Raw genomic sequence first — 19,473 nt, forward strand, 5'->3', positions numbered from 1 at the left:
CGCCCCCAGCATTAGTTGCACCCCCAGCCCACAACACACATGCCCACAAGGGACTACTTTGCTGGCACGGTTCTTTTACCTTTTAAATGTATAGAGGAGTTGGCCTAACAGCTAAGGCGCTCGACCTCAGACCTGGGGATTACTTAATCTCCCCGTGCCAAACAAAAATGAATGTGTGTCCTCATGTAACGTAACTGGTGCTATGTAAAGCGCTCTGATACCGGATTCAGTTCGGGTCAAGTTCGCACTATATAAAACTGCACAAAAAAATAAAAATAAAAATATGGTGGCAGTCTGCATAGCCTATGTCCTTCTGCTGCAACTGCCCTTTCCAACACTGTATGGGGTGTTGTGATTGGTGCTGTGGTTACTGAGATTACCCGCCTCAAAAGTTTGGGCTCTTTATATTAGTATGGATGCCTGTACCAAAAAATTGTGGAAAAGGAATGCATGGTTAAGACTCATTCGTGGTTTGGGTTGCATGGTAGAGGAACGTGTGGTTTAACCATGCGTGCTTCTATCATACGACCGGTTCAGAATGAAGAAAAAGAAATACTAGGGGGAAGGGGGGAACCAATTACTTTAACAGCTAACAGAAGTTTCATCTTAGGGGCGTGTCAAGGTGGACTGCTTGGATGTCATGATCTTTACATCTAGTGGGCAGAGAAAGGGTGCCTAAAGAGATTGCTTGGACACCAGAAGTACTTTTCGTGGATGTTTCCTTTTGGTGTTCAAGTCATACCTGCAGCAACACTGGTCTTTAACAAACAGCATGTGTCAAGCTATGCACGGACTGGTGATTCCCCTGGTCTCTCTCATTCTGTAGTCCTTTCCTGGAGCATGCATAAGCTTCCCAGCTTACAATGTTTCCTAGTCTCCCCAGAGATCTTTTAGCTACCCTCAGCCAAATCCCCTCCAAAGTACTTTAAACTTCTTGGTCATCTTATGACAAAATGTGCTCTCCTTTTCCAAATGAAAGATTAATCAGACCATAGCATGCATTAGAAGCAGCTTTCTTCCTTCCATAGAACTTAAATTACATGTTGAAGTCAAATAAAGTATACTCAAATTCAATACAGAGGACTGTACCCCAAAAACAGGGGTAAAAACTTGTGTTCCGAGAACCGCTCAGAACAAGCCACAATGTATCATTTGTCAAGCAAACAGATTGTACAGTGCATGAGATTGAAGACACCCAACTGGCATAAAATGGCTAACTTTAGTTCTAGCTTATGCTATTTAGCACTGGAAGGAAAGTAGGATCTACTTCTATGGTTACCCCCACTTTTTGCCTGGTGCCAAGCTGTACGTTTGCTAGTCAGCCTGGGGTCCTGATTAGCAGGATCCCAGTCAATCTTTCTCCCTGAATTATTGTGTCGTACTTCAGTACAATCCAGATTGGATACTTGGGTACCCTTATCAGTCCCTAGTATATGGTACCAAGCTGCCCACAGGATCGGTACCCCAGAGGTCTGCCATGGGCAAAAGCATGCATTATGCCACCCATGCAAAATGGTTTTACAGGCCTGCCATTGCAGCCTGTGTAAGTTGGTTCTTGCACCACTTAAGGGGAGAGGAGTTGGCCTAACGCTAGGGCGCTCGACCTCAGACCTCGGGATCTGGGTTCGAGTCTCGGTAACGACGCCAATACCTCCTGTGATTCTGGGCAAATCACTTAATCTCCCCGTGCCTAAAAGGAATGTGTGTCCGTCCTCATGTAACGTAACTGGTGCTATGTAAATCGCTCTTATACCAGATTCGGTTCAGGTCTAGTTCGCACTATATAAAAACTCTGCAAAAAAAATATGAAGGGTCACTGCACTTAGAACCAAGCACCCTGCCTTCAGGATTGCCATGGCCTGCCTTATAGGTTTTAAGTGAGATGATGCCTCTGCACGAGCAGTACCTCCCTGCAGCCTACAGAGTCCATTCTCCTGGGTTGCCAGTGAAGCAGCCATATACTATATAGAGAGGACTGCATAATCAAGCAATGAGCATCTCGAAAACTGCTGCAACAAATCCTATCATGTGTAGTATCAAACATGTTGGAATCATACCCCCCTCACTGTAAACTGTGTGGGTGGTAGGATTCCAAGCACTGGAATAGCCCTCGGTTAGGCTGTGTGTTCCTAGTACCAGTGTTTGAGACCGACAGCGCAAAATGGTTGCTGCAGATCACACACATTTCTGCCCTCCTGCTGCTGAGCCAAGCTCAAGCAGAGGAAGGTGGAATTGGCATCATGTCACAGGGAGATGCAACCACCTCCCAGACAAGATTTAGGTTATTGGGACCGGCAGTATCAGAAAGTCTGCATGAGGGGCACACTGTGTCCCTGTGCATAGTCAAGTTCAAATCAGTACTGGGAAACGTTGATCGTCACGCTGGTGCAAAACAGTACTAAGGACATGGGAGTACCCTCTCCTGTATCTTCCCAACCCTTTCCCTAGTCTACTTAAGGGCTGAAGGTCCCTAGATTAGTCGTGGGATAAGAGTCAGCTCAGCCACTACTGCAGTTCTAGTCTGGGTACGTTGGACACCGACTTAGTCTTTTCCACAGCTCCAGAGGACTGCCCTCTCACCAAATTGAGGCCAGTATCCCTTGTGGGAGTTGCAATAACTGAACACCTGTGCACTGCATCCAACTTACAGTTGTAAAGGCTTGTTGGCTTCTCTGAAAGATCTCCAGGCTCCAAGTAGCCCCAACCTGAAGCACCTCCAATTGACCAGAACCTTCAGCCACACCATTGCGTCCTGCATCTTTTGGTGATCTGCTGGAGATCCTCTTGCGACACCAGCGCCTGTGGGTCACTTTTACTTTTGGGCTTCCAATTGCTCAGGCATGCCCTGACTCTGGCAAGTCCCCTGGACCTTGCTTGTCCCAATGTTGCTCCTTCAATTACTATGTGGCTTACCTTTGCCAAGGCTTGTTGGTGCTCCTGCCAGACACTAACTCCTCAGCACTCTACATCCTTCACAGTACCCGAGTCCTGGTCTTCCTCAGCATCGACTTGACCTCACAGCTGCATAGTCAAGGTAATCCCCTCCCCTGAAGCATCTGACAGAGCATTCGTCTTCCAAGTCTCCTGGTCACTCCTAAGTGGCCTAGACACGGTCTCCTCTGCTTTCAGGTACTCCTCTTCAAGAACCCACGTTTGGATTCCCACCACGGACACTTTGTACTCTTCCAGCAGCACTTTCCTGAAGTCCTCCATTGGGTTGGACGGTGGTTTCCGACACCACTTCACATATATGCACCCAGCTTCCCTGGTGTAGGTAACTTGGGTATAGGGGTATACACGGGTGGAGTGGCTCTCCAACCTTCTGTCTTCCAAGGGGTTTTTTCCCAGAGTCCATTAGGAAGGGTCCTTCATCAAAAAAGAATCCAACCGCAACTTGCACATAGTTGCAGAGCACGCAGTCATGTTTCCACACTGCACACGCCCTCCGTGGGGTCCCTATTTACTCACCTCAGATGGTTGCTTGGGGTCTCAGCAGTTCTAAGTCCTCAACACGGTCTTGACTCAAGTGGTGTTTCGAATCACTTAATATATGGTTTGGTCTCTCTTCCCCCCCACCCTCTGTATTTGGTGCTATTTACTGTGCATCTTTGCTAAAGTAAAGTGCATTGTGTATCTCCATGTAGGAGATATTTGAACGTATTAGAGAGCATTATATAATAAATACACAGTTTTATAAATACTTGGGGTGGTGCTGTTCCACTTAATCTATAAGATTGCATTCTGGTAAAACAAGCGAGTTTACACTCCTTCTGGACTAAGCCTGAAGGCTGCTCTCCAAATCTACCACTTGCAGAGCTTTATAAGGTTGTCTAAGACCTCTATCACCATAAGGGTTGTCTGGACTGGTGCAAGGTGCCCACTACATTGGTGGACATCACATACCATGCCCACTTCTCACAGCACTATTTAGTACACTAAATGTCACCACCTAAAAGTGACAAAATCGTTAGACACTGAATCGATTTTTTTAAAGCAACAAAGCTGGTCTGTGGGAACCATAGTCTACTTGAAGTCTATGCTAGGAACGGAATGTTAAATGTACTATGGGCTTCCTAATTTCACCCACTGGCTTTGCAGGTTATGGTTTTCATTGATGGTTAATCAGAAAGCAGTAGCTAGTGAAACCTAGGACCTCATATCAGTCAGATCCTTGATAGCCTGTCGGTTGCGGTCCGACTGACATCTGGTACTGCATTCCACCTGCCTCATTAAGATGCGCAGAAGTTGGAGGCAGCATGCTGAGGGACTGTTCAACAATTCGGATAGGCTTTCAATGGCATTCCAACCATCATTGAAAGGCTATTGGAAACAGACTTTGGGTGTCCCCTAGCAGGGCCCCCCATTCCTCCACTATGAGGCACAAGGGGCACTGCAGGTTGCCCCCCCCCCCCCCCAAACATACCCCCACGTGCCAGCCACCACATGGTACCTGGCACAGTGCATGGAGGTTTGACCTTTACTGGCTGCCGCAGTAGAAAAACTGATGTTTCCGACCACTACCTGGGCAGTAGCATACCAATTAGTGAAATGGAACCACTGACTACTAGTCTGCCAGTTTCCATCCAGACATGCCAGCTGGAAGCTCGTCCGACCGGCATCGTAATCAGGGCCTCAGTCTGTAGCAGCATGATTGAGGCAGACTTTGGAGTACGGTCTGAAGAAAACTCAAGTTAGTTGTATCACTGTGGATCATACATAGAACATTGGTAATGCTACAGAGAACGGAGTTTGATGTACAACAGCAACAAACATTACAGTGGCTATCTTGACAGGGTAAAAACTTAACATCCACAGGACCATTAAAACATCCCATTTTAAGAATTCACTCGTTCATTCCCCTACCAAGTAAGATTTTAGAAATATTTCATTTTTGGACCTGGAAAGAAAACAAACTGTTGTAAGTATTATACTGCTCACCAAGTAGAGTGCCATGTCTTTATTCAAGGAAACAAGCAGCATTGATCAAGGGCATTCTCCGCAGACATAAAGGAATCAATATTGTAGGGTATATGGTGGGAGAGTCCAATGCAACAAAAAGGGGAAGTAAGAGCTAGAACTACTTTGAGGGGGGGGTTGGGGAGTGGACAAAACTTCGTACTTTACAACACATCTCCCCTCCGAGAGAGAAAAAAAATCCTTTTTAAAACAATACCTGGAGTATGTCTGAATGAAATTAAGAAACATTACCACCTCCCATGCGGAAAGGATCTGAAAGGCTTACAGGATTACATACAAAGTGATACAAAATCTTAAAACTAACAATGGCTCTCGGTTTGATAGACTTACTGATCCTTGACTTCCATTCAATCTCATTACCACCTCCTCCAAATGGGCAATTGCAATTCTCCTGGTTTGCTTCCAATCAATTTACGGTCCTACCAAGTAAGTGCCAATTTGTTACCCAGGTGCCTTTTTAGGAGATTGGAAAGATGAAACCGAATGAGGGGTTGTGAAATACGCCCACATATCTAACTTATTATGGATATTGCAACGTCACAATTTAGGATTCACTGTCTCAACCAATTGGGTAATATAGGGCAGTTTTAGGGTGAATAGACAATTCATGGAGGAATTTCTTAACGAGAAAAGGGCACTTCACTCCATGATCCGTCCCTTCCTCAAGGAAGGCATTCTTTTGGATTTCCACAAGGAAATTTGTCGGAATAGGATTTTCAATTGGAATGTTAAAATCGAAAAAGAACCTCCTTTCACTGCCACTCTTCACAGATCCTATATCTAATTAAGTTTCTCACTAGCTGTGGAGAAACTGGCAACTGGGCTTAAAGGAATTTTGTTGGTGATCTTAATCTGGACACTAAATGCACCAAAAACACTCATGTACTGGTTGACAACCAGAGTCAAACCCTGGACACCAATAACTACCATGGTTGGTTCCTTCACAACTGGTCCTCGTAGGTCAATCCTGCTATAATCTCCCCAAGTAACATAGGAAAAGGGAGTTTACTAATTTCAGATCTGTTAGTTTGCCCTACAGGACAACTCATCCTTTACTTCGCAGAATGCTTTAAGAGCCTCGCTTAAAACTCTAAAATGCCTCAGAGGCGGTACATCTGGGGTGGCCAAGTAATCAGTGTTCCATTCTATTCATCTTGTTCAATCCCGACGCCGCTACCCCTCCCCCCACCGCCAACATACCCTGCACAGAAGCTTCCAAAACCACTTGTGATCAACTTTAATTGCACTACTGCAGGATAAACAGGCAGCTGCTAGGTTGCTTACCCCCAACGAAGATGCCCCAGGGTGAAATTACATTCCTAAACCCAGCAGCCACCTATTAATTCTGTGGCAGATACATATTGAAACTTTGGTAGTAAAGGCAGCATGAAGTAGGGGCTTCTGATCAGTAAGAAAGGTAAATCCCACAGGTAAAACCTGAAATTATAGCCCACTAATCAGACAATGCTTCTCTTTTAACTATAGAGCACGTTCCCAGGCCCTTCTGAAGATTGAGAAGCAATAAAAGTTTTCCTGGTTGTCAATGGTGTGGGATAATGTAGCCCCAAGTAATGGCAAGCGTAGCGAGACTATTATTCCTTTTCAAATCAAAACACCCTAGGGTAGGCGCTTTGGCAAGCTCACTTTTCCTGGTAAATGGCTCTACAATCAGTTTGATTGTTATTGGGTGAAGAATTTTGTCAAACCCCCTACAAACTTGAATAGTATTCGGCAAGTCCAATAAAATAACTTGATACAACCTTCTACAAAGGAGCGGCATTCTTCACCAAGTGTACTAAATCACTTTTTGGAACCACTCCATCTTTAAATATAAGCCCCAGATAGGCAAGGAGTGCACTCCATTGTACAGTTCTACGTTCTCTTAACGAGTCAAGCATCTGACAATCTATGTAAAACAGTTCAATTGTTAGGTTCGCTACCACCTTGTCCATATATAATCACCTCACCATGAAAGCAGGCTACTACTCCAGTGCCTTTCAGAACGTTGAATCGCTGAAAAGCTGTAGAATGGTCAAAAGGCTTGCAAGAGAATCTTAATGCAGCAAAAGGAGTAAAGGATGTAAGGGGTTTAGAGTCAGAAAGAAGGTCGGTTTACTGGTAAGCAGGAGACAAAATCAATGATGCTGAAACAAAGTCTCCTCCAAAAAACTGAAATCGCTTCAATATTAGCTAGCAATCCCCACAAATGGCAGAATTCAGGTCCCATAGGTCAATGCAAATGAAAACCACAACCCTACCACACGCAAACTTTCATAAAACAAATAAAAATTGTAAAAGGATTTTCACAACATTTATCACGTTTAACAAAATTCTTACAGTAGATTTGCAGTGGCTCATCCCCATCCTTCCACATCTTGGTCAGATTGGTTATACCTTTCCTTGCCCTCTGTGGGTGAATTGTGCAACATATAGCTGTTTCTCAAGTGCATATTGTTCCCCAATAGCAAGCATGCAAACAAACACTGGGGACTACAATCCAATTATGGTTTGACGAGCGAAGATCTCTTGTTGGAATGTACCATTTAAACATGGTTTTTAATTCCATCAGAGGACTGTACAGGGCTTCATGAACGACAGTGTCTTAAACACATTTCACCGGCAGATATTGGAGTTCTCGAAATCCTTTCGAAACTGACATTTAAGGATATCCAGGGTGAGTCTTGCCACAGCATTCTGCACTATTTGCAGCTTTGAGTCGTCTTGTTGGTCTCAAGGTATTGTGCCTTGCACTAGTCAATCATAGAGGAAACCAAGGCTACTTGTTTGCGTGTGGGGAGGGAAATGGATTTTGCGTCAATCAGCTCGAGACTACGGTGCATATCATTAGCTTGTCAGGAGAGATGACAAGCTGGCACAGCAGCTCTTAAGCGGCATATTGGATATGAACTAACAACTGCTTAAGAAATGTTGAGGCACACGAGGTTCTATTTCCGAAGGAGAAACAAACCAGTACTTTTGCGTGTTTCCTGGAATTGGTTCTCCTCTGAAGAGAACAGTAAAGCCTTGGTCTCAAGGCATAAAGGTGCTGCAGCTGCCCCTCCAGCTTGGAGTACTCGTCGCCAATGTGAAGTATTACACTGCATTCCAAGTGAAGGTGCCAAGTATGTCGAGAAAACAAGCCCCACCACATTTTCAACTGACAGCAATCATTTTCTTGCAGTGGAATCGCCCACTTAAGAATATTAAGGGGTGAAGAACGATGCTACATGCCAGAACTATTATATGGGGTAGGGATGGACGACAAGAGCAGTACTGTACACCAGATGGTTTGTGAGGTGATCTGGTATCACTACACAGAAAGTCGCATCAAGAGAACTTTAATAAAAAAAGTAAACACCTTAAGACAGATATTTCAGATGTTTTATTTTTTCAATTACTAACAAACAGGAAAGTCAATTAAGGAACATGTGGAACGTGTGAACCTTCACAGGATAAGTGAGACACTTCACAGTTTCTGTTTTGCGAACAGCTCCTTGAGTTGGTCCTCTGTGGTGGCCTCCTTCTGCTGCATCAGCTCAGCTGCTCCTTTGGTCACTCCCCAGGCATCAGGCATGGACATTGAAGGACAATATGGTCTGCCAGATGCAGGGGCTATTTTCTCCCAGTAATCCCTTCGTGCTCTGTGGGGAGAAACAGAGCGCAAGAGATAAATGCCACACCAAAACAAACTTCCAGGGAAAGACTATTCAATTATATGCAAAGCTCCATACCACCGAGACCCCTATGCCAACAATGCTAAGAAAAGGGAAGCATGAGGTATCTGTGCCATCAATGCTAAGGGAAGGATGAGGTGTGCCTACAAGACATTTAAGCTACGCTACTGGAGGCATAGTAAGGGCGAAAAAAGAATCACACTGTACCTTGCTCTAACCCAGGGTTTCGTGTGCATGTCCAGACCACTGCCCCAGCTACCATGTTTTTCAGATCCTATTGGCAAAAATCCTCTTTCTGGAGCAAGCTCCTCCGCTATTGCTCGGATGTGGTAAGGTTCAAATCCGCAGCAACCGCCGATGTACCGGATGCCAAGATTGTAGGCGTCCCTCGCATACTTCTGAATATCCCACCTGGTGACTATCCTTGGCTCCAAAGCTGCAAGAAAATGATCCCACAAGGGTCATAATGTTAAGCTACTGAATTATGATCACATTTTGTTTTTAAATCAGGTATATCAACGATTTACTGCTTAATCAGATGGTACCTATGCCCGGTTCAGTAAGCAGTATCCAGCTTTGTAGTATGCTTAATGTATAAAAACACTACACAATCTCCCAGGCATTTTAGGTCTGAGTCTGACAGCAGAGGTGTCCGACTGAGTACTTAATGTACAGTGCGCTCATTGGGTTCACCCCTTCCAACCACTGGCTTACTTTGGCCATCCTTTTGTTTGATACGGTCACTCATTGGCTCAGCAAAGTGTTAATCTCATTCTACTGGCTGTTTGACTGCATCCTTCCACCTTCACTCTAATGCTTGCAGTGAACTGTACAAGGGACTATTTTACAATTGTAGCCCCATCCTGATGGATGTTGTGTTTAAATCTCATGGTTCGCACTTAAAACCTACATTTTCCTTCCATCAGTTGGGAGCAGAGTTTGGAATGCCATGCTCCGCGAGGAGAATTGTGTTCAGACCCAAGTCCTAGCTCTCAATTGACCTGCTATCACAGTCCAATGTCATGGAATTAATACGCTGCAGTGTTTATGTACCAGTCATACAACATCTAAAGAATTTGATGTGGCTCAACTTCATGCAAGCTCTGGCAATGTGTTTACCTGCATCTTCACAGAGCAAGTGTAACCCATTGAGGCGGAATAGCTCCTTCCTCTACAGTCGGTTAGGATTCGAATCTGCCAATCCTAGCCTCGTGCACTCAGTCTTGCAGTTTAAATAACCCATGATCCAGCAGACCCCTAGTCATATTTTCCTAGGTATTCGTCCCACCAATCCTTGTCATACTGGCAACATATAGCATTTAACAAGCATATCCTCAGATCATAAAGTGTATACTGTATCCTTTATGGCAACCTGGTACCTATAAATCACAACCTACTCATGCTAGCATTGCCAACTGTCAATTGCAGCCTGGGGTCCAGCCAAAGGCTGGAGACAAATGTTACACATATTCTTCCATATCATAGCTACAAAGCAATGTGATATGCTAAAATAAAGTAGAACTGTAGGCAGCAAAACACCCCGCTAGAGCAATAGCTGTAATTATAATTCGGAAACGCTCAGCAACATAATCAGGTAAACAATTTGGCATGCAAGAAAACCATTTAGTTTTTCCACTAAGTGTTCTGCCTGGCATTTGATCACAACTTACCAAAAGGAAACTCTGGAAGATCAATGAATCCCTGTTTGCCACAGTCGGGGGTGTGGTAGGCGAGTGGTTGGACCATCAGATGTGCTTTGAGGTTTGCGGCTTCCAGGCCCTCTTTCATGAGTTTCATGGTTTTCAGAGAAAACGTTGGGTCAAAATGGCAATTCACGCCGACAATTGCTGCACCTAAAACAACAAAGCCAGACAATACGTGTAAATATGAAACCAATGTAACTGGACTGCTTCAAATAGAAAGGGGTTGTGCCAGATTAAGGGGATACACGGAAGTGTAATCCACACCTGTTCTTCCAAAACCAACACAGAAACTTCACTGGGCAAGAGTTTGGTGCAAAAATATGAAATTAAAAAACACACCAGTCCCCCCCCCCTCATTTTGCCACATTAATTCAGCAGTTTGCTAGATTGAGAAATAAGGCCGAAATACCAAATCCAGATTTTTTTTAAACCAGGGCATTTGTATGGATTAGCACATATACCAATATACAAAGCGCTCAATGAGAAGACAAAAAACCACCCAGACACACTAGTGTTCATCTTCACTTCAAGGGAGCAGGCTCAGAGCCAGGGCTGGCAAGACTGCATAAAGGCAATGGAGGGGCTCAGGAGGGGAACTCCACGCAGAAGCAGATCAAACTCACCAGCCTTGACTAGTCTAACTGCACATTCGCCAGGCGACACCCCATTCATGTCCCCCTCCGGACCGATGCACATGGTAGCAGCAACGGGCAGCCCCGACTCCTTCAGGACCTCGACAGCCCAGGCGGCTTCTTCCACGTGTTCAAAGTACTGAGTGAGGTAAGAAGAACCGCGTATTAAGCGAACTCAAAATTTAAAGACATGGTTTTACTAGTTTGATAATTTAAAGCGTTCGTCTACCTCTGCAATTAAGAAATCCACTTTTTTACAAGTGAAGACTCCCAGCTGCTGTCGGAAGATGCCCTTCACCTCCGTCTCGCTCTTGTTGCTGAGGTAAGAGGGGGTCTGGCTGACCCCGCCGGCCACTAGAGCATCGCCCTCAGCGGCCACCTCTCTCGCAATGTCACAGGCCGCTTCGTTCACCTTCCGCCCCTGCAGACAAAACAAAGGTGATCTGGTTACACTCCTATTCCCAAGAGGTGGGAGAAGGCCGCTGCCTACGAGTGTAGCTGAGAAAATCGATGGCAGTTGTAATCTTCCACATCGTGCACTTCTAGGATAGTTAGTCTTCCTGTCCATTGGTACAGACAACTGTACAGTCATCAATAAATAACCCCCCCCCCCCCAATTTACTAAATTACGCTTCGATTTGTGCAAGGACGTGAATGCTTTAAACGGATTGTGGCAGGACACATTTTCTATAGAGTAACTCATAAGATTGGGCAATTTGGAGCACACCCAATTCAGTGGCTATGTAGGTGCGAGGCAGTGACCTCAAGGAAGGATTCTACTCCCTCTGTATGTCAAGGAAAATAATAATCATGCCACATTCCGCAACACATGCCTAATGGGTTCAGGCAGCATCACTACACTGGTAGATGCAGGGATGCCTTTTACTCTCCACTTTGACCTGAACTGGAAGTTGAGTAGTGTTAATAGTTTCTCCATGAAATGGGCAGCGACTTCTTCCGGTGACAGTTACATTAAACTGGACTATAGCATGGAGTAAAAGGTCTATGTAATTGATGACTACAAAGTAGCTAGTCACAGCAGTGCACCGCTTTAATACCAGGCTAAAGTCTGCAACATTGGTGCCACGTACATGGGGGTGGGCAAAGGTCAAATAGCTTGGAAATCGTTTTGCCATCTGTGCCGCCTATTTTACTTTCCCAAATGGTAACGGACTGGACCAAAAGCCTGGAAACCATCCATCATGCAGCTTCAGAGGATGAAAAGGAACGTCCCAAGTCATAACTCACTCGTCAGACAAGTAAAAAAGGCCAATCAAAATCGATATCCTTATTCCTGTAAACTTGCACACCCCCCAGCGGACATTCGACATCCCAGGTAACTGCTCACTGAAATTTTAACACGTCAAGGAGAGGCAGAGCGACTTGGATACAGGGCTCCAGCCACAGACCAACCCTCAACCGTGTCAAAGTCCTGTTCTATGAGCGGCAAACCGTGGGCAGACAAATTTGTTGGAGGCGTGGTTAGTCAGTCACCAAACAGTGTTTGCACCGAAGGGGTGCATAAACACAACATGCAATCTTAGGCCAAGTATTCAGCATCTTTGAAAACTAGGCCAGGAACTACAGAGAACTTAGCCAGTGGTGGGCCAGCCAATGCTGCACTGTAGAAACCAAATGATGGAAGGAATGCTGAACATGGACAAACATTTACCCCTAGGCAATCTGGGTTGAAACCCTAGTTTTGTGCTAGCCATGCCACCCCAGTTTGTACCCAGACATTGATGCAAATCAGTTTTGACCTTGTTCCCCCATGGGCACTGTCCAGCCCGAAATGCCAGGCCAGGTCCCCCCAGGACCTGAAACAAGCATCTTGGGACCAGTTTTAGGGTATCCCATCAGTCACACTAGCTTGAATCCAGTGGCATAGCGAGTGCAGGGCCCACCCGCTGCACTGTAGCCTGGAAGCAGATGTAGCCAGACATTCGGTCAAGAACACAGTTGTGGCATGTCAAACCAAGTGGAAGCAAAGCTGCAGCCGCCGACATGCAAATTATCCAGCTGCCTGCATGTAGGATCATGAATGATCCGAGGAAAAAAAAAAAAAGGAACACAAAGCAGATGTTACTGTGTTCTGGGAGGCAAAACATCTACTAAAGGCAGCACTGGAAACACCGCTGATCGTGCACGAATGGCCTATTCTGTGATGTGCGCATGAAGAGCACAGAGCAGCTACCCAGAGTCCCGACCTAATGAAAGCAATAGAGCAGCAAGCGCTCGAAATTGATACAGAGAGTGCAGGTACTATACCCAGAGTACCTGGGTGTTGCCGAGATGTGTCAGTACTTGTCCATTAAAAGCTTTGGGCACTGCTGAGACGCGCAGGTACTGAGAAGCTGAAAGTACCTGCTCATTGAAAGCAGAGCGCTGCGCACTGCTACACCTGAACCACAATTTAGAAGCAAACTTGATCAAGTGATGAAAAGTCAAGACTTCAGGGAGGCAGCCTCCACTGAACTTGCAGCAATACAAGTACACCCCACACTATCACGAGAGGGGTCGTAGCAAATTCAGGAACACACTACTCACTTGTTCCATTAATTTGGAACACGCTTTTTTACCCTTCTTACAACAGTTCAGTGCCATGATGCCCGAATGTTGGCATTTGGGCCCTTCTGCTTCATGCAATTTTTTAAGTCTATTTTCTCATTTGGAAGACTTCAGCATCCAGATTGTTCCTTCACCTTCCTAGTCCTGATAAAGACCTGTGTTAGAGGCATTCAGTGGCCCCCTTCACAGGTGTCGGGTCGAAACGTCAAGTCTGGATCATTTGGATATCTGCAGAGTGGCAATGGTAACTGGACCACTTCTAGACACGACATGTTATATAGCAATTTTATACTAGACGACAATATTTGTGAAAGGTCTAAACTAGGGGGGTTCCTTTAGAGTCTAAATGAACCCCCCCTTACTCATTATCCACAAGCACATTCTCCGAGCAATCACCCTTATCGTTTTATGTATTTGTGGAGCTAAGAGTTTGATACAATGCATGAATAAGAATGTTTGCATCGGACTTAAGTGATTTAACTAAACTTTAAGACATGCAATAGTGTATCTTAATCTTCTGTTTTAGAAATCTGGTCTGCTGCCCTAACCTTGTAACTGGATTGAATCTACAGGATTGTTTTCAAAATAGAGGTAGGAGATCTTTTGATACATTTAGTTCCTTTGACTCTTGTTTTTCCGATCTGACCATTGTTTATCACAAAACTTGCTGTGGTGCGTGCTCCTCAGAAAAGCACAGGGTTTTGTGGGGTTACTGGGCTTGGGAGCACGGACATAACTAGCCCCCCCCCCCACAGCTTTATTTTGAGTTGTGTTAGAACAGTGAGGCATGCCCTCAATCACTCCTATACCTTGCAAGAGGTTATTCACACATTCACGCCATAACTCAGTTATTGGGAGCCAGCCCCTGCTTTAAGAAACTTAAATGTAGAATGAAGATCCAACTGACAGGCACCAGTCACAACTTCTGCAATGCTAGCACGGTCTATACTCACAGAAATTTTAGACGCTACGTAGTTGCCTCTGTTTTCCAGCTTGTCCTCGCTCGCATAGAAAGTGAATGTCTGCATGACATTTGATCCAGCACGAAGAAACTCTCGATGAAGCTGTCGGACTGAAACAACATTTGCAATTATTCGAGGGAGGAGCTACGCTCAGATGAAATTAAAAGTAAGTATTTGTACCTTCAAGGCAGATCAGGTTACCAGCAGTGACCAACTATTCTTCCCCATACCCGAATTTAAACCCCACAGTAAACTGCCATAGACAAGCCAGTCTCCATAACTGGTAGAACACACCGTATAACAATTTAGCTTTGAATAAAGCAGAATTGAATATTAAAGCATAGTTTACAAACCTAAATAACTAGAAAACATCTAATATTGGATGGTCTGAAATTCGTAGTTTGCATTAGGAGCGCACAAACGTGGTGTTTTTAACATTTCTTGGACTGTTACTTATGCTTGATCCAACTTAAGTTCCTACTTTAGCCTCTCGAATATCTCACTCCAATTCCTACAGCTAGGGGGGGGATCTGTTACCTGTGGGGCTATTTATCCACAGCTGTTCTTGCTAATCTTAACCTGTGGCTTGATGCCATATAGATTGCATTTCCAATGTTCTACTACTCATGGAAGCCTTCTCAGGATGATTTGAAATCAAGATACCTATAAAGCGCACTACATACCCGTAAGGGTCTCAAGGTGCGGGGGTGGGGGGGGGATGGGTGTAGAAGTTGAGTCATCTGTTGAGGTATGCTGGGCCGGTCTTGTGGAGAGCTTGGTGTGCGTGGATGAGGAGTTTGAAGGTTAACCTCTTGTTGACAGGGACCCAGTGCAGGTCTCAGTTGGGGTGTGACGTGGCTGCGGCAGGGGATGGTGAGGATTAGACACACAGACGCGTTCTGGATACGTTGCAGTCGCCTCAGGAGCTTGGCCGACGTTCCTGCATAGCGGTCATTTCCGTAGTCCAGCCTGCTGGTGACTAGGGCCTTGGTGACAGTTCTTCTCGTCTCAGTGGGGATCCACTTGAAGATCCTGCAGAGCATTAGGAGGGTGTTGAAGCAGGATGAGGAGACAGCGTTGACCTGCTTAGTCATGAGAGGGTGGAGTAGGAGGACCCCTAGGTTGCATGCGTGGTTGGTGTGTGTCAAGGCTGTTCCGAGAGATGTCGGCCACCATGAGTTGTCTCGGGCTGAAGGTGTTGGAGCCAAGGAGGAGGACCTCCGTCTGGTCAGAGTTCAGCTTCAGTCAGCTGTTCCTCATCCATTCGGTGACAGCCTTCATTCCTTCGTGGAGGTTGGTCTTTGCGGTGTGAGGGTCTTTGGTGAAGGAGAGGATTAACTGCGTGTCGTCAGCGTAGGATATTGTTGTGGTTGTGCTGTCAGGCGACATGGGCGAGGGGTGCCATGTAGATGTTGAACAGAGTCAGGCTGAGGGAAGAGCCCTGGGGTATGCTGCAGATGATTTTGGTGGCAGTGGAGCAGAAGGAGGAGAAAAAAAAAGGCGCTAAACAGCAGACCTGGACACAACAGTGCAAAGAACAGTGGAACCAGCACAGATATCGCAGCCTCAGCGAGCAGAGCCTGCGTCTGGTTTAGAACCCTGGTCCCAGTGGCAGTGGCTGGGCTGTGGGAGCTGGCGCAGACGGGTGGTGCTGCGTGGGGAGCGACCAGGCAGGCTGAAGGGAGGGTAAGGTCGCTCAAACACTTTATCTTTTTAACCAACACATAGCGCAGGTTGATAATCCAATGTGATCAGACCACTACCAGACTCTGCTCAACATCCTTCAGAATGGAGTAGAATTGTATACCATTTCAGTTCTTAACCAACTGAAAATTTGTGACCCATACAAGCGCTCTGAAGTAGCAAAATGACAGTCTACACAAAACTCCCACAATAAAATACACAAATATTCTCCCAGTTAGGATGCCATCAGTTAGCCTAGGTCCGGGCTAGTAAGACCATCCTTTGAGCAAAGTGGCTGTGGGGAGGGCTAGGAATCTTGCATGCTCTGGTACTCATTCCTTTTCCGACATTGTTGGCAGCCTTTGTGCTCCTACTCTCTCCCGATTGTGTTCCAGCAGTCCCCGAGACCAGTACAGGATCTCATCCCAATCCTGGCACTGTGCTCAATTGCATGAGAGCTGCACCAGGATTGGTCTGAGCAGCTTGGTTTGCCGCAGACAGTGCCTGGGAGTCTGCAGTTTCTCCAACCCAGCTGTGTTGCACAGCTGGGTTGGAGAAACTGCACATGACTGTTTAACCGGCATCTTAGGCCAGCCAAACAGTCAGTGGTGCAGACACTGATCAGGGCGAGAGAAGCTACCCGCTCCCACCCTGGTCTTCCAGAGAATAATGGCAAAAAAGTAAGCAGCCAAAGGGACCTGTAGGAGAGCGGCTGTGCAAGGCAGCAAACTTTAATGGCCCGGTGATTCCTGGACAAATACTCAGGGAGACTAGCTGATCCCTGTACGCCAGATTGATTTGACGCAGGACCATAGCTTTGGGGGACACTGAGGGCCATGCCAGCCTTTTTTAATCCACCCACAACTCACCCCTCCCCCCCAAAAAAAAAAATTACCGTGGCAGACTTTCAGGGTTAAATACCCATTTCCATGTTAGATGTTCAGCTTCATTTCTTATCGGTTTCTCCTAGCAGCAGAGGATGAATTATACTCACAGGTCTAGTTTGTGTCACATTTGACTAAGGAAAGCAGAAAGGTAAGGGAGCTATAGGTATTGGTACAAATATAGTCTTGACAAATAGATCGGAGTATCTAACAAAAAATAGTAAGATGCATTTTGTGTATAGTTTTGTATTACTACATGCTTTAAGGATACAAGCACGTTGCAGTATTTAGGTTGACTGAGTTGTAACACTAGCTTCTCCATTACACTTCATGGTTTGTTACTCGGTCGAATGTTAATGACCTTTTTCAACATACACAAACGTACATGTTTGTGGGTAGTCCATCCAGTTTCAGCTAATTTTCTATCCTGGGGAGATTTACTCCTGTCAACAGCAGAAAATAATTCCTTACCAGGGTGTGAGGTTAGAATGGTGTTTACACTTGCTAGTTTACTACATGTGAAAGATACAAGACTATATTCATGCATGCAAAACATTAATTCACAAACGTTCTACAAGAGTACTTTCGGAAAGCTGTTTATAAAGTCATAAATCTGTATTAATGTCAGTTGTTAAACCTGAAAACATAGGTTTGCCTTTTAAGTCTCTGCTCATTCAGAGAGAAAGATTAACATGTAGTGCTATTAACATATTGGACTATGTTACTTGATGGCAATCTAAACTGGAGAGGCCAAGTATTGCAAGTTTGTGCTATTTCCACCACCACACCTTCCCCCGTCTTTTCTTCCTTAGTAGATCTTGGCACACGGATAGGCAGCGTGGGATGCTAACTTGACTTCTCAGCAGGACTATTTAGTCTTCAAGGAACAGTACTCGTGCTTCTACACAGGGCTTGAATATTAGTATGTCAGCACATCATAACTTATTTATACTTTCATTGGTACAAAATCCATACTTCTTAGATTGCAGAGTAATGGTAAACTCCTTTCATTTGGTGCTGCAATGCCTTTAATAGCACTTCCTCTGTGCTTTAAATGGGCAGGTACCATAAAGTACTCAGTACCTGCACTTTAACACTTGAGCAGTGCTCAGTAGTGCCAGTACTATCCCTTCAATCATTTTAATGGGAGAATACCTGCACTCCCAAGCAGAAAACGTACTATGGGACAAGGAGGGCCTGCACTTCTAAGTTTTCATTTAAAGCACCGACTTCTCCAGGAAGGTTTGCAGTCCTGTAAGTGTACCAACACTAACTGGCATTTCCAGCTGAAAGGCTTCAAATTGAATTTGCACAGTATTGCCCTCATCTTTCAGATCAAGCATGATAAACACGTGTTTCAGTGTCAGACTATAATACTGTGGGATATTTAGTCCGTGCTAAAAAAAATACACCTTATGACATTTCCAGTGGCATACATACTTTGTGTGGCTTCCATGGTCCGGAGCCTACCATCTTTTAGAGGCCATGTCCAATGAGAACATCTACCTATTGCCTCACTGTTTAATTCCTTTGCTAATCAATTCCAGCCAGCCAGCCAGGAATCGGTCTCATTTGGCTTGCGATGCTCTAGACTACAGCCTTTCCAAAAGTAACCAGACTTGAAATATAGCTGTTAGATTAATATGCCTGCTACCAAATCATTACATGGGGCCTTCATTACGAGTGGCTCACTTAATTAGGATATGTGCATAACCCTTGTTAAGGCAATTAGCACTATTACGAGTTTTGTGATGAATATTAGCAAGTCACAGTGATAATCAGGGGGGGATGCCTGCTTGGTATTTACAGGAACATGCAGAGTTTTGTGCACTTAACACCAAAATCCGCATATTACCATTAACTCAGAACTGAGGTAAATGTTATTAAATGTATATATTGCAATTTAAAGTCTATGAAGTAGGATTATGCATCCACTGCTTTGTAGCCTAAGCCTACCAGACAGTGCAAGCTGTTTAGTTGTGAAAGACATTATGGGCTTACCAGGAACATACAGGGTTAGTCTGTCACTTGCTTACAATTGGGTGGCTTTCCCATCACTCATTTGGCTACTTTAATGTTGGTGCCTTTGATCCATCTTGGGTTTGGCCCGCCCATAAAAAATTGCCTCTTTCCCATTTCTTGGATTGGCTGGCTTCATTTTTAGAGAGACTTTTCCTTTTTGTTTAAGCACTCAATGACAGTATGTATTGTCCATATGTCTGTGTGCTTTTCTCTCCCATGCTTGCAGTCTATGCCCATGTTCTCTCCCAATACTTGTGTTGCTTTCCCACACGTGCTTCGGTCTGTCCACCCTCCACATTGCTATCTTTGGCCTGTGTTCTCTTGCGGCTTCTCCCCTGCCCTCGTATTGCATTGCTTCTCCTTGATCC

At 45.2% G+C, this 19,473-nt stretch overlaps 1 protein-coding gene across 1 annotated transcript in view; it reads right to left on the reverse strand.

The window, feature by feature from the left end:
* Positions 1 to 8,340: 8,340 nt before the first annotated feature.
* The window catches only part of LOC144818122 (betaine--homocysteine S-methyltransferase 1), a 46,550-nt gene continuing 35,417 nt past the window's right edge, over positions 8,341 to 19,473 (reverse strand). The window contains exons 3-8 of the mRNA XM_078675208.1: positions 14,508 to 14,626; positions 11,216 to 11,407; positions 10,978 to 11,125; positions 10,322 to 10,504; positions 8,859 to 9,087; positions 8,341 to 8,618 (exon numbers count right to left, since the gene is read on the reverse strand). Coding sequence (XP_078531334.1) covers positions 8,444 to 8,618; positions 8,859 to 9,087; positions 10,322 to 10,504; positions 10,978 to 11,125; positions 11,216 to 11,407; positions 14,508 to 14,626 — 1,046 coding nt within the window. The 3' untranslated portion in view covers positions 8,341 to 8,443. The remainder of the gene's footprint in view (positions 8,619 to 8,858; positions 9,088 to 10,321; positions 10,505 to 10,977; positions 11,126 to 11,215; positions 11,408 to 14,507; positions 14,627 to 19,473) is intronic.

The sequence above is a fragment of the Lissotriton helveticus genome, chromosome 2_1 (genome assembly GCF_964261635.1).
Source record: "Lissotriton helveticus chromosome 2_1, aLisHel1.1, whole genome shotgun sequence".
Taxonomy (NCBI): Eukaryota; Metazoa; Chordata; class Amphibia; order Caudata; family Salamandridae; genus Lissotriton; species Lissotriton helveticus.